The 15,684-nt window shown below is 39.1% G+C and overlaps 1 protein-coding gene and 1 long non-coding RNA gene across 2 annotated transcripts; one reads left to right on the top strand and one right to left on the bottom strand.

Moving 5' to 3' along the window:
* Positions 1-698: 698 nt before the first annotated feature.
* LOC148833124 (uncharacterized) lies at positions 699-10,770 on the bottom strand. Its single transcript, XR_016091262.1, has 2 exons — positions 10,728-10,770; positions 699-3,352 (listed from the first exon to the last, which is right to left on the bottom strand). It is a non-coding gene; the product is annotated as an uncharacterized LOC148833124 (long non-coding RNA).
* A 628-nt stretch (positions 10,771-11,398) lies between these two features.
* LOC148833123 (forkhead box protein F2-like) lies at positions 11,399-15,614 on the top strand. The gene is made up of 2 exons (XM_088918937.1): positions 11,399-12,447; positions 14,665-15,614. Exons 1-2 carry the CDS (start codon positions 11,478-11,480, stop codon positions 14,841-14,843), a joined length of 1,149 nt encoding a protein of 382 aa, XP_088775063.1. The 5' UTR covers positions 11,399-11,477; the 3' UTR covers positions 14,844-15,614.
* Positions 15,615-15,684: the final 70 nt, after the last annotated feature.

Raw genomic sequence — 15,684 nt, 5'->3', positions numbered from 1 at the left:
TTATAACTCTGTACAATTGAGGGAGATTCAGTAACTGCACTTTCGTTGTTAGGAATGACCCATGCAGCCTCTGGGGTACTTGGTAAACTGTTTCATTTTCAGTCTTTTACCTTTCAGAAAGAAAATAAGAAGTCAGGGGGGGATGGACAAAATGTAACAGATGGTGCTTCCATCATTTACACTAATATCAGTCAAGCTGAATATTCATGGTTTTCTAATAAACCATTACAAATGCAAAAAATGTCTTTTCTACCATTGCTAACACTTCACATGGCAGTTATGATATTTTATTGTACATTTAGTCTTTTTTATTATTGTTGCTCTCTATTTCTTCAAGTATGGCTTTTTATTCAGCCTTTTATTTTAGGTGGGACTGAATTTATTTCTTCAGCAACTTCCACCTCCAGTCACACACAACAAGCAGAGGAAAATTCCACGCTAAAAGGCTGAAAGAAAAAAATCAACCTTTTAGCTACTGAGTCTATAAAGAACCTGAAAAAGGCTTTGTGGTTTAAAAGCGGTATCCTTTTGCTGCCAACGCACAGTGACTCAGCTCACCATTTGAACCTTTGTGTTCACATATTTCTACAGGGTTTATACCATGACCACACTCTACAAGGCATTTGTCTTTCTGTGTGTCCTTTCTTTTCTTCAGAAGAAACCCCTTTAAAATACAAGAATTCATTAATGACTACAGATTTCCTGTCTAAACCGGATCATTTATTTATTTTAAAAAGCAGCAAAACAAACTGCGTTGTTGCACAATGTAATTTATCATGCATCTGCTGTAGTAAACAGCAACATATTAGCTTTTCAACTGCACATTTGCCGCTCACTTCAGTGGTGTCAAGATGCAGTGGAATACCTGACTATAATGGCAGAAATAAGAGTATTGGCAATCCTGTGTGGTTTAAAATATTAAAATATTTATACTTTAGAAAATGTATTGTATTTCAAATGATGTTAAATACTAAACCAAGAAAAAATAAATTTATGCATGACACAATTAAATAAGGGCGTTACAATATTTTATGATAATGTGTATTTTGTGGGGAAAGTTCACTTGAACTGCACACAGCATAATGGTTCTACCATGTAAATAGAAATCTCTGCATCTTATCTCAAAAACATACTAAAATCTGAGGCTTATAAATATACTGCCTGGAAAATTCAAAACACTTTTTATAGAGATTAAACTTTTCTTCGTGTATCTCACTCATGAAAACATCTCCTGGACAAACTCAAATTCACCAACATCAAGTGCAAATAAATTGTGTGTCAAGTCTGTAATTCTGACAATGGCAGAGACTGTTGTTCCTAATTTATTATGATTCATTTCTTATATTTGACCTTTGGTACACAATTTTCAAATCGTTGGCCTGTTTTCAATCCATTCCTGTACAAACTAGTTCATATTTACAAAGTCAAAATGTCTCATTTGTAAAATAATGGAAGGATTAAGTGTTAAAAATTTAATATGTGATTATATTCTTCCTCCAGCCACTGAATGCACTCTTCTTGAAACTAAAAAACAAACAAAAAAAGACATTTTCAAATCACCAAAATTGGCATTTTGATACACTTTTTTCAGTGAAGAGATCTTTCTTCTCTGCTTTAATGTTTATCATAAGCATTACATGAGGTGCCTATGTCTTTCATCATACGAATGAGATCATCAGTAGCAAACTCCAGGGTATCATCTTCTTCCTGGTGTAAAACCTGTGTATCAGAACCTCTGGAGACAAAAGTGTTGATTGTGATTCTTCAGCTCCATGAAAGACATCAGCTGCTTGCACAATCTTCCAGCTCTGTGCTAAGACGTCTGCGTTAAAAAATGGCAAAGCTCTCTGTTTTAGCTTGGTACACCAGGGTTCTTCAAGAACCTTCAGCCACTCTTACACAAGAGATTGACAACACTTCTCTTGACAGCATGATTCATCATATCCTCCTGCTCCTGCAATACAGGTGCTGCGAAAGAGGCATTCCAAAACTTACAATTACTATGGATGACTGTCCTAGCCAGGCAAGCTACTGTCACGACTGTTCTGGTAGTAGTAATTGTAGTAGATATAGTAAAAAAAAATAAAGAATGCAAAAGTATCAATTCATCCAGAGTAATCCTATTTTTAAGACACATTTTGGACTTTTTCTTTCTTCTATGCGGTATTTGTTTTGTTAACACGGAGCTCACAGGTCATAAGCGGTCGTGAGCCCGCGCGAAAATGGAGTATACAACCGCGAACTAGCCTGTTTGTCGTGTAGATCTGTGTGAAACGAATCCAATAATTCACGCAGCAACACAGATTTCCTCTAGAGGCACGGAATAAAAACTTGGCTTCTGTAAGCGTCATTCACTGTGTACCCATTGTGTCCTAAACCCAAACCCGAAGCTAAATGCCTTGTTAACTAGGGGTGTTAATCCAGTTACCTTTACAATTTTCTAGCTTGCAACAAACGTGTCTTTCCACTCGCGTGGATCTAAGGGAAATGCTGTATTTTTGCGTAAACTCTCAGAGCTGAAGAAATGGCCATTAGCGAGAGAAAAACAGAAAACCGAAAAAAAGCAAGATGTTCGCTTCTGTTATGTCGCAAGTAAAGCAAGAAGGCAGCAAAACCTGATCATTTGCGAGATGCTGATACGAGCCGCCCCCAGAGAACAGCGTGGTTTTGATCAAGAGGAAATCCGCTTCAGGCATAGGCGACCAAGCAATGATTGTACACCTCTTAGTGAAAGTATTTGGAGTTGATATCGCCTTCTTACAACGAGCTGTCCACGGTCCTGAAACCTGGGACGATCGAAAAATAATGCAGGAGTCACGTAACAAAGGCGGAGCACGGAGATAAAAAAAGATAACAAAAGATTTAATACTGACGTCCCCCACCGAAAGTATCCTGTGATAACGTGTGTTGGCAGTTCCTATTATATTAATGATTAAGAGCCATAGTTTCCCTCACAAGACCATACCGAGTTAAAGAAACCACTTTGATTAGAGCCTGAGGTTCTTTATATGTTAGTACCCGACTATATTGTTTTATTTACTACTACAGTGCATGACAGTCACCCTTCTTTATTCATAATTTCAATTCTTTAATATACTCATATACCGTTTTTGACAGAAGCAACAAGAGCTTCCTCACCCGGAGCTGTTTCATAGTTCATGGGCACCGGCTTTGATTGTGGAGCGGAGCTCCTGTCTGTGGGGAGTTTGCATGGTCTCCACGCGTTTGAGTGCGTTTCTGACGTCCGCCTTCCAAAGACGTGTGTTTCCGTACGTGTGTCCTGCGTCGGAGTCCAATCCAAGGCGTAGTCCAGCCTTCATACGTCCGGGGTAGACTCCGAGTTGCCGCGACCCTCAACGAAACAAGCAGAGTACGGTTTAGATTTGTTTTTTGAAGATAATTACGGGAGGAAACACGGTCCCGTTTGCCTATCGCTATTAAGCAACAGGATTTTAAATAATCGTAGATAATCTTCTCCTAATTCGAATAAAATAAGCAGGCTTAGGTGTTCTAAGTATAACAATTCTAAAAAATATCTTAATATCAATATATTTGATTGAACATTTTTTACGTACTTTTTCGTTAACCGCCTTTATTGTGATCTCTACCAAACTGAATACTACCCTTGACATACCAAACATTTGGCATGAAGTTTAGGTTTGGTTCGTGATTATGTGTAATTTTTACGGTAAATCCTTAAAGGATAGATTAGAGACGCACATAAGGCGCGCTAGGTATTCTTGACATTCAGTAAAATAAACAGTATCAAGGAGAGACAGGTTGGCTAATGTAAACTGCGGATCTTGTTTATCTTTCAACATTAAAATAATAAGTTCGTATTTTATCTTTAAATCATTTGTATAGTTGAAATATACAGTAATTTAGCTGCAAAAAAGATCCCCCTTCACTATAAGTTAAAAATAAATCTACTGGTCAGGTAAACCTCTCCTCCGATATATTTGATTAGGTCTGAGAATGATAGTATCTTTTATACAAAAAAAACTCTGAATTTGAATCCTGAAAAAAAAAATTATAACTATAAAACGGGCTAATAATGAGTTTAAGGTTCTTAATCCTTGCGAAACTATGCAGGACTCCTGTTTTGGATTTTCCGAAATCAAGCGCATTTATTTATTCAAATTATTATAACCAGAGAAACTGCGCAACAAAGTGTCTTTAAAAAAAACAGTTAGCCTTATCACATTTTCAGAAGGGAGTCATTTTAAAGATTGTCCTCACTCCTCGTGATGCGCTTTATATTTGGTCAGTGTCGTTTTATTTTCTTGCGCGCCGTTATTCAATCCTAAACGTCACACGGTGACTCCTTCCCTTCACGTGTCGTCACTACGTAATCTGTTTAGCAGTGATGCCGCCATTGGTACAGGAGAGGTCTTTATTGTCGCATCCCCACACGGATGACGGTTCGGGGGTTTATGTAAAACAAACCTGACCATTGCTTTTAATTGTGCTGAGACCAGGGGCTACCGGGAGACATTGTTTTTTTCCCATCATCTATTTATTTTGGCTTTCGCAGCCCTGTTATCGAATTCTTGATTCGAATGTGCCTAAGCATGTAGGTGTTTTTTTTAAGGATTATATAAACGCTTTTTTTTTTCGTCAGTATAATTTAATAAAGGCAATGGAACCGATTGCTTTGTCTAAATCCCAAATGATGAATGAGGAAACACAGAAGATATTCGCGGCATATGTACTCATTTATTTCGTAAAACTGAGCTTTAAGGTCCCTTTAAACACATGATGAATTCATACTTGGCAATACACAATAATACAATCCGGCTAAATAAACCTATACGTTAGAAAACACTGGTCTGCAACGTAGCAAATACTAAATGTAGACCTGTACCTGGCTTAAAAATTGAACTGTGGTCAACCTCTAGATAAACCACTATAATAGGTCAGCATTCTTCAGCTTTCCTTACACTTGATCTCTAAATATTTGTTCTTAATCGAGGTTCTTATCTTATTTTAAACCTGCATGAATCCATTCGGTGATCTACAGTTTCTTCGTTTGCGTCTTATTAAGCAGAGCTGTACTTAAGCACAATTATTGCATGCTGTTATCAGTGAAGCTGTTCTTCAGAACAAAACTTAACTCTTCACCCTGGAAACATTATATGAGAAAACTGAATTTTAATCAGAGCGTACTTATCGCCACAAGTTTCCAGCTACTTGAACGGGTCTGTGAGATGTTATTTACAACATCCCTAGGTAAAAGGTGGAGTGAATTTACAGCTATTTTAAGGCCAATGCTGCGACCTACAGGTAAGCTGTATGAATGACGAATATGACACCTTGAAACGCAATATCCGATATCTTTCAACAATATTTGAAAATTTAAACATAAAAGTCAGAGCGGTTGTTTTGTGGTTAACAACCATTTTTATACTTTAAAAATTAAAGGAAAGAACCACACTAGAAACTCAAAACTAGCTTCACCACTGCTATTTAATATCATTGATAATCATATTAAATTAATAACGTTAAATTCGGACAGTTAATAGGGCGCTTCTTTCTTTAACAGCGATAGAGTCAATGTAAACACTCGTTTTTTTGTCCTTCTATCGTAGATGTTTGTTTTTAGTAAAACCGTTCAAAAATATATTTTTTTTTATTCTTAAGGATTAAATCTTCTTGCAAAAAATAATCACGTGGAAACGTATTCCCCACTGGTCAGTCCTTTTCCTCATGCAAATAATCCCTCATTTAAAATGTGAAATATTAAAGTTAGTATTGTTTATTTAATCTTTTCAAACTGTGGTTAAATAGCCAGAAGAGAAAGATAAGTACACGGGATTCGCCTGTAAAACACCCTTGATTATTTTTTGTCAAACAAGTTATGAAGGAAGGTTTCACAGATTATTACAAAAACGGAAGAAAAGAGTCACAAATCGCTTTCAATTTCAACTGTTTTCATCTGTTAGACCACAAAAATTGAAGTTCTAGGCAAATGCACGAAAGGCCTAGGATCTAGAGTATATAAGATAGTTGTCTGATCTCATAATTGAATAATAAATGATTCAAAGGCTCTATTTAAAAAAAGTAACTTTCTAGGTTATGAAATCCTGAAAGGGTAATTGTTACTTTGAACTGGCATTTACAACTGCCTTACGTACAACTCACAACTTTTTAAAACGAATGCATTTGAAATTTACATTTTAATCCCATCTCCGACGGCTATTAGAAACCATTCACCATAAGGATGAATTTGAGGCTACACGTTTCTGCCGAAAGAGAAAAATCCAGTTAATCGCATCGTTAAAGAAAATATAACTGGAATAGGTGTTTGGGTTTGTTGGTTAAAATGGGAGATTTCATTCAAGCTTCTTATTAATTATGGTCAAAACAAGAGTTTACTCTGTCCACGGTTTTCGGTGATTTTTTTGATTGACCCCTAACAATTGTCATAGGGCACGTTTTCAACAGAAACATTCAGTAATTAAACATGCTGTCATCCCTCCATCGGTACCATCACCCTTACTACTACAAGCTGAATACTGATAGTTAAAAACTGACAAGAGCAATCAGTCATCGATTCGTTCACATAGGAATATGTATTCTTAAAAAGGACTATAAAACTGTATTTAACATGGTACACTGAAAATGTAAATATATATTTGTTATGCTTGTACTAATAAAAAAGCTTGACGTTTTACTTAAAAACATAGAAAAATACGTTTCATAGTCCATAAGATTCTTAATTTTCCAATAACATTTTGCCTTAAACAATAGTGTGTTCAAGCTCGGACAGCACGATTTCCCAGGTATTACTCAGCAGGAGAATGTACTGTATTTTATTAAAGTGCCGCGGTAACACATACTACTGTAACTTTTCGAAAAACAAATCGTGATATTGAGAACGTAGGGGTAAATTCCATGCCGAAAAGCTGAAAGAAACGGAGGAAAACCCAACGTTTCGCTTGTGGGGATTTATGCGTGAAGCCTCCTGAAGAAAGTTTTTTCTCTCTTTCTATGTTTTAGTCTGGAATCCAGCGTGAAACCACCTGAGGCAGGACCCCAGTCCGAAACGTCGTGTTTTTTCTTCTTTGTGCTACCCATCATGGGATTAACTCCTGCTTGTCCTTTTTCAGATCCACACTCGAAATTTTCGTGTTGTTTGTTGATAGAGACACATGTCCCTTTCTAAGTTCTATTAACATTGAAGATATGAACGATTCTGTGGTTGTCACACTCTGTTTATATAGTGCTTTCCTTCAGGCATTTATTAAACTACATATATTTTAAGCTATAATGGAACAGATGGAAATATTTAAAACACTGGATTAAATCTACTTTATTTATTTTAATTGTAGTCAGCTCCACACAAAACCTCGACGTAAGCCGCAGTTAAGCCAAATGTCTGTCTGCACTTGAATGCTTGCAATAGTGGGCACTCCTCAATACCAAGGGTCAATGAAGTTTCACGCAGTAGTTCAGTAAGAAATCTCCGAATTGCTTTGGCTAATCATTCTTTTATTTAAAAAAACGCAGTGTTTATAGCGCGATTCTAAACACTAGGGAAACAACGTCAGCGTTTCCAAACCGCTGAAATGAAATAAAAAGACGGATTCATTTGTTTTCATAAAGAGGGTTTCAGACTCTGTCGTTTGCGTACTCGCTTCTTTGTGTTTCGGAGAGCTGCAGCAGAAGTAACTACAGAAGACGGAAAGACGAAGAAAAGTAGTCTTGAGCTTTGATACAGGAGTGATTGCCGCTCAAGTTATGGTGAGCATACATTGTGCATTAGAAACAATGCAAAAATAAAATAGCCGGCAGGAAAGGTTCTGAGACAAATTTCCGGTGTCGTTTGTTAACAATTCATGTCTTTTTAAAAAAATTAAAAAACATATTTTAGAGCATAAAATATATAATAACAGGTTCATTAAGACATATCACACCAATAACATTCAAATAAAGAGTATTTTTAAAACACTATGTAAGGGAAATGAGGCAATTCATTTCTTATTTTTCGCACCTGACAAACACCGGATAAGGCTACCATATATGGGCTATCTTTTGTGAGCGCAGTTTTTAGGTCGTAGTGACGACTGCAAGGGTGCTCATTTTAAAATGGCACGGGGAAAAGAGTACCACACAAGTCATCATAAGTATAAATCATAAACTATAATAACACGAACGATAGAAGAACATTCTGAGAGACCAGTTTAATGCCTTCAAAGCATTATTCTGGAGCAGACTGAAGTTCCTTTTTTGAAGTCGAAGTATCCTGAAACCTACAGGATAATTAGAGGAAATTCTGCGGAGACTACTTCAGAGTTCTTTTTGTTGTGCTAGAGAATGGATTAATCTGTACACCCATCTTCTTTTAAAGTGTAAAAGCATGTCGATAAGTAGGGTTAAAGGTCCCAACCCTGTTTGTTTTTTTGTTTTAAAATATCTCCATCAAATTAACATACTGGAAAAAAGGGAGTTATGGTCGCCTTTCATAAGATTATAATGCTAGAAAACATCTAGCGTGTTTTACAGAATACTTTCTATTCCGTCATGTTTCTTAACTCGTTTAAATCGTGTTAACCACTGCCTTCAGGTTTTTGATTACAAGACCACGCACACAAAGTTATGCAGGCTTTCACCAAGATGAATCTAAAAAGCGCTGCATATGTTTAAAATATGTATTCCAAAGGTGAACTGCGTGATTGTATTGTTCCATTTCTTCACCTTCATATAGCACATTCTGCCGTACTGGATATTTCTTGAAGACTGCTGCGCTTCGGAAGCTTTTTGAGCCCAATGGAGAAGGAATCCCCGAATTCATAATTATTGTGTTTTCTTGAAGCATTTAGTATAGTCGAACATTATTTCCTGATTCACCAATAATAATAATAAAATAATAATAATAATAATAATAATAATAATAAACTGTTGCGACAGCACCAACATTTAATGGCAGTATCGTAGCCTACTCGTCTTTCCCAAACTTTATTTGGGTCGAGTGTTTTCTTACGTCACAGACTATTAAGATGCTTGGGTGGTCATTATGACCATTATTACTGTTATTACTATAGCTATTTTACTGACCATCAGTCAACAACAGCTCGGACTGTCAGTAGCTGGTACAGCTCGCCTATATTTCTTGCTGTTTTAAGCCCAGACTCTTTCAAACAGACCCTTTAGGTGTGTTTGTTCCACTTTGGAATAACAGTTCTGAACATATACGCGGGTCCAAGGTCACCGGTCAAACCCCATATTGTTTATGTTTTGTCTGACTATTACTAAAATCAGATATTATCAGTTGAAAGTTCCGCTTCTGAAGGGAAAACTGGAGACAAACTCGATTTATACATTTTACGCTGAGCCGCAGAAACAGAACAATAGTGTATTTTAAGAAATATTTAAATCAGTTTCATAGTTCTGCAGTATGTGATGTAGCTAACGCTAAGCTAACCAATAAACAGGATTTTGGCAAAATTTTAGAAATCCCTAAGCTTAGTAAATTAAGCTTCATAAAGAAGTGTGGTAAAATCTAATTATCTGTGAAATGCAATTACCGTCGTCATTTTCGTTTAAATCCGTTTTACACAACAATACTTTTTCATACAGTCATCTTGGTCTTAAACACCTTTTACAGCTCATTTTTCTTAAAAAAAAACAACTAATTTAACCGGAAGCTCCAATAACAAGACAAAGCTCACTGCACAAAATAAAAAAAAAACGGAGCAATTGTCAAATAACTCGATTTTCAGTGTATGCGATCTGACAAAAACAGCTCCCTAAAATGTTGTAGGTTTTTAGATTTATGATTTGTCGTGTATTTGTTTTCAAGTTGTGAACCTCGAAATGACCCCCTGAATCATCGATCTAGCTAAAACGTGAACTGTTCATCAGCTTTTCTGTCTCGCTGTGTATTTGTCTAGAAACCGCCAGACCGATCCCGTTGTGGTGTACGTTATAACGGTACAAATAAGCAATCAAGTTTAAAATTAGCGTGAGTCCAGTTAATCGACTCAATTGAATCCTGTCTTGGGTATCAAATTGATTTAGCTTGAACAACGTATTATTATTATTATTATTATTATTATTATTATTATTATTATTATTCCATATGCTTGTTCGCTTAAACTCTATTTATGCTGTGTCTACACTGAGGAGGAAGCTGTCGACGCCTGCTCGGTTAATTTCGGTTTTCTTTCTCTAATTAATGTGGAGCTCAGGGGATAAGAGCCAGGCTCGGGGCAGTAAGCTGACACTTGGGCTCTGTGTGTGGTATCCAGGCAGCAGTTGATGGAAAAAGCCTGCTTCCACTCATGTCAGAGCCATTTACCCAGAACAACCCCCAACATGCATATGTATACACACTCGGCAAAGAGCGCCCTTCACCGACTCCGCTCCTCCGGGCTCCGCTCTGGTGAACAGAACCAAGTTGCTTACGGATCCGAACTCCTCGGTACTGTTCTTGGGTGGCTCGTATTAGGGCGGAGTATGCCGACTCCAAACCCCAGCAGTGCTCCCTTACAGTTCACAACCAAATGATGCCCTACACGTTCAACGCCAAAGAAAGTGTGCGCGCTCTGTCTTGCGCTTCGCTTAGCCTAGCCTAAAAGTACACTTTTTGGAGACGGACACGGTCTCAAACCACTAATAGCAATGCCTGCTGTAAGGTTCTGGAGATGTATGTAATGTCATCTCAAGCTAAATCTCACGGCGAAAGGCTGCGCAGCATGCAAGCGGTAAGAATTTGCGAGCTTTACCTTCGGCTTTTGGCGAGTGGCTGTGTTGATTGGAACGTCTGAAGGAGGTTTGATAAATGGTGTAATTGCGTGTATTAGGGATGTCAGCTCGTAAAGGGCCCTGGTGGTGCGGCAGCACCTCCTGCTCAGATGATCACTGGACAAGAGCCAGAGAGGGGAGGGAGGTGGTCGCTAGCCGCTGCTGATTTCTTGGAGGGATTTGGAGGGGGGGGTTTAAAGGCAAGATTTTCAAATTGATAGGTGGTCGCGTTTTGTTTGGCTGAGCAGACTTACGCAAAAAGTGGAGGAGCTCTGCGTTTCCTCTTCTTAAAGGATTAAGGAGAGTGATGGCCACCAGGTGGGGAGACGTGCTTCAGTCCCGGCGACACAGAACTGCTATTACGGACTAAACTAGGGCAGCGCACAGAGAATCACTCTGCAGCCCAGCTATTAATCAGTAAAGTCTTGGAAACTCTACTTTAAACTTGAATCGAGCTCTCTCTTTCGAGCCTTTACGGCTCGTAGCTAAAATCTTTTTTTTTTCCCACGGCGTCGGACTTCGGGGGAGATATTTCATTTTATCTTCCTTTTCAGCGGAAGACATGTCCCAGCGGTCAAGTGGAGATCAATAAGGCATATCTTCTGAAGGGACCGTCATAAAAGAGTCGCTCTGCTGCTGTTGTTGTTGCTGGGGTTTTTTTTTTTTCCGCTCTCCGTTAACTCGACATTTTCTCGTGTTGCTTTCCAGAGCCGTTTAGTCTAGCGGTAGAAATGACGACTGAAACTCCACAGCAGCAACTGGATCCGCCGCCGCCTTTAAGATCGAGCCCGGCCTCGGGCGTCCTGCATTCCGCCCTCATGAGCACACAGTCCGCCGTGGACAGCGCGACAGCCTCTTCCAAAGGTAAAAAAGCCAGCTCGGGACTCAGGCGCCCCGAGAAGCCCCCGTACTCGTACATCGCCCTCATCGTGATGGCGATCCAGAGCTCGCCCACTAAGCGGCTAACGCTCAGCGAGATCTACCAGTTCCTCCAGGCGCGGTTCCCCTTCTTCCGAGGATCCTACCAGGGCTGGAAGAACTCCGTCCGTCACAACCTGTCGTTGAACGAGTGCTTCATCAAACTGCCCAAGGGCCTGGGCCGGCCCGGCAAAGGGCACTACTGGACCATCGATCCAGCGAGCGAGTTCATGTTCGAGGAGGGCTCCTTTCGGCGCCGACCCAGGGGATTCCGGAGAAAGTGCCAAGCTTTAAAGCCCATGTACCGGATGATGAACGGCATCGGGTTTGGCGCTTCGATACTGCCACAGAGCTTCGATTTCCAAGCGCCCTCGGCCTCCCTGGCATGCCACACCAACAGCTACAACCTAGACATGATGACTAATTCCATGGCCGGGAGCTACGAGGGGCTCGGCGGCGGACATCATGTCACCCATATGTCTCCCAGCCCCGGGTCCACGTACATGGCGAGCTGCCCAGTGACGGCTAACGGAGACTACGGCCCCGAAAACAGCAGCAGCCCCGTGCCCTCCTCACCCGCGATGGCCAGTGCCCTGGAGTGCCACTCGCCCTACGCGAGTACGTCTACACACTGGGCTTCGCAGGGGGGCTCGCCGTACATTAAGCAGCAAACCCTGGCTTCCAGCAACCCGACGTCTTCCAGTTTACATTCAAGCATGTCTTCCTACTCCCTGGAACAAAGCTATCTTCATCAAAACGCCAGGGAAGCGGCTGACATTTCAGGTAAAGCCCCTCTTTTTATGCTGAACATTTTCCTCGGATATAAACCGTAAAGTCCAGACACGTTTTAACTGTTATAACGGCTTGAGTCTTCCTGTACCAATGCGATTCTGGTCCTTTTTTATCTAACCAGAGTGATTAAAATGGATTTGCTCATTCTAATACGTTTACACGTTCACAAAAAGTTTCCAGCTAACGGACAGATTTGACAGGAAGCCTTTGGCAAGGCAAATCTGAGTTAAATTAAAATCTCAGTATGAATTCGCTCCTAAAATCCAGGCTTCTCGCTTTTTAGTTTTTCCAGCAAAGATAGTGAAATGGTCCTGAATATTAAGAAATTAGTTCTTATTATACAAATGTACAATTATTAATATGATGGTGCTGGAATATGTTAGATGACAATGAACCGTAATGCCAGAACCAATACATTAAATGCATCAATTAATAGAGAGCATTTCAATGCGCCATCAAGATGTTATTTGTCGACTGATTGATTTGCTTGATTTAATTTTCTTGGTGGCCAATTGACCTTGTAGTTCTGCTGAGTAAATTGCACATAACATTTTTTTTCAGAAGACGTTATAAGGAAACGCCTCCTCTATTTTAAAGATTTGAATAGCCAGCGATGAGTGCGTTGTCTTTTCTCCCACCAACAGTCAAGTTTTTATTTTAATCTCTTAAATCTACTGCCTTTGAATGTATGAATTTACAGGAAACGTTCTTGATGACTCTTTTCATCAGGCTACATTGCTACATTCTTTTCATTAATGTATGCACGATGTGTATATAAAAGATCTTTTCGGCATGACTTTCCAAACATCCTTTTAAAACACAGGTCGACGAGGTTAACTAAACAAAGACGGTCTGAGCAAGACCACACTGGGAAGGATCTCAGGCGCTACAAGCCCACGGGACAGTTGGGCCTTGTTAAAAGCTATGTGAACGGCAACAATCTCTAACGATTAGCTAGCTGTACAAGAACGTTTTGCGGCGGAATAATAACTTGTCATTCGCTCCGAATTCAAGATGATGTTTTCTAAATCCTAAAGCGTGAGGCAAGATAGCAACCCTCTCTGGGCTGTACATTCTGCTCGAAAAGAAGCTGTAGTATGCTTCATAAAGTAACCACTTAACCAGAAGGCCTGAATTTAAGTATCATATTTTTGTTCTACCCAGTTAAATTTGCAACATGAATAGACTATGGAAAAGTGAGCTTGTTAGTATACATGAAACGAATACGAGAAAGATCCATACTGTATGTGAACACAGAGATGGAAGCAGCGGATCCGATTCTCAATCTGTTTCCTCCACTTTGCTGTTGACATTACCTATACAATATTTACTTAGCCCCGACGGGGTAAATGGAAATACACTCAAAATAATAAACAACGGCGTTTTACAGCGTTGGTTTCGTGTTTTCCAAAAATACGCAATTCAAGTTTAAAGATAGTACTTCGGGTTATCCGCTGGACATCGCAGAAAGCTGCGGCTCTGAGTGTTATGGTTTTAGCCGTCAAGTCCACAATAAAACGCCGAACGTCAGTTTTTTTAATCTTTCCCTAAGTTACTTAAGAATGAATAACAACACATCAGAGACCTGTGTTGCACGTTTCTATTATCTGATAATGTCATGCTGCTGTGTTTATCATGATAAAAACAGCAACAAGCACTAAAGCCCTTTTATATTTTGTCAGTAATTTCTCAGAGAAGACCGCGCACTAGAGCGCCTACACTAGTTCTTAAAAAAAAAACATTTCTACATTTCACTTCAGGTCATTAACTTTTAAAGAAATTCACAGTTAATTTGACCGTTCAGAAAAAAAAAACACAGCACGTACAAATTAAGCCACGACTCCTTGTTTTCTCTAGTTATGATAAAAATGACTGTTTTTTCTTCGCTTTGTCCAGCATTTTATGCAGTCCCGTAAGAACTAATGAGGGAATCCACAGCGTCTTCTTACAATGCTATTTCAAATAATGGATGTCACATTCATCAATAAAAAACACTCAATAAATAACAAGCATCAGAGTAATTTCTAGCTATGCTTTATTTTCAAAACACCCTACACAAGGCTGCATTTTCCTCTTTTGGAAGTGAACTTAGTGATTTGAGAAAATCTAGGAAAGCAAAAAAAAAGGCTTTCAAAGACATGCGCTTCAGAACTGGCCATTATCTTAATTGTGCTGCTATTGTAACACCTCTTCCATTTGTATCTGCAGTGGGAATACCTCGATACCAAACCCATTCTTCGCCGGTGTGCGACAGGAAGGATTTTGTTTTGAACTTTAACGGGATCTCCTCATTCCACCCATCGGCCAGTGGATCTTACTACCACCACCATCATCACCACCACCACCATCAAACCGTCTGTCAGGACATCAAACCTTGTGTCATGTGAAAAAGAGACGTTGGTGATAATGGCATTCCGTTCTCTGACCCACCCCGCTTCATTGTCCATCTGCGGAAAGTTCCTCAGTGTGGTTTCGTGGGCACGGAAGGTGTATTATAGTTTAAGACTTCCTCCATTTGACAATAGTCACGTCTTCACACCCACGCTTTTGAATGAAAGCTGAGGAAAACGAATTCCGGTCGGAGCCCTATGTTCAGGTGAAAGCAGAATGGCTTTAATTACGCTTAGTACACTTGAGGAGTAAGGCTTTATTCTGAAAATACATTTAAACTTTGGCTTTCTACATTAAAGCCTATAGATGTTTTGAATTAATATGAGCGTTAATGCGTGCAAACTTTACACAGTGACATTTTGGAAAGAATGCGAATAAAATCTTGCACGGTTTAGTCTAACCGGCAAAAACGAAGCACTACAAAGCCATTTAAAAAACAAGGGAAAGTAAAAACTTACAACGCTCTTCGTCAACGGACCACTTCACGTTACAGTACTTCTTATTTTATTGATGCTGTTGACGAAAATGTGTATGCTTCTTTTAAAGAAGTTTTCGATGTATATCATGTTTAATTTCAAAGTTATGTTTTGTGCCAAAGATTTGTTACGTGAACTATATTCGAAGGTATAAAAATATACACTTAGGCCTACACAAAGCTTTTTAAAAATATTATTGTGGACATATTTTGCACTTATTGTATATCTTACCCTCCAAGTCTGCCAAAATATTCCTGATGTAAAGTATTTCAATAAATTTAATATTTTAAATAATTGTGTGGAAGTCACTTGCATTAAGCTTTAAGAAAATTATACCCGTATCAAATTGGTTGCTTCACGA

This window comes from Atractosteus spatula, chromosome 6 (genome assembly GCF_055471065.1).
Source record: "Atractosteus spatula isolate fAtrSpa1 chromosome 6, fAtrSpa1.hap1, whole genome shotgun sequence".
Lineage (NCBI taxonomy): Eukaryota > Metazoa > Chordata > Actinopteri > Semionotiformes > Lepisosteidae > Atractosteus > Atractosteus spatula.
Note: the sequence above shows the minus strand (reverse complement) of the source record. Positions and strands in the feature narration are given on the sequence as shown.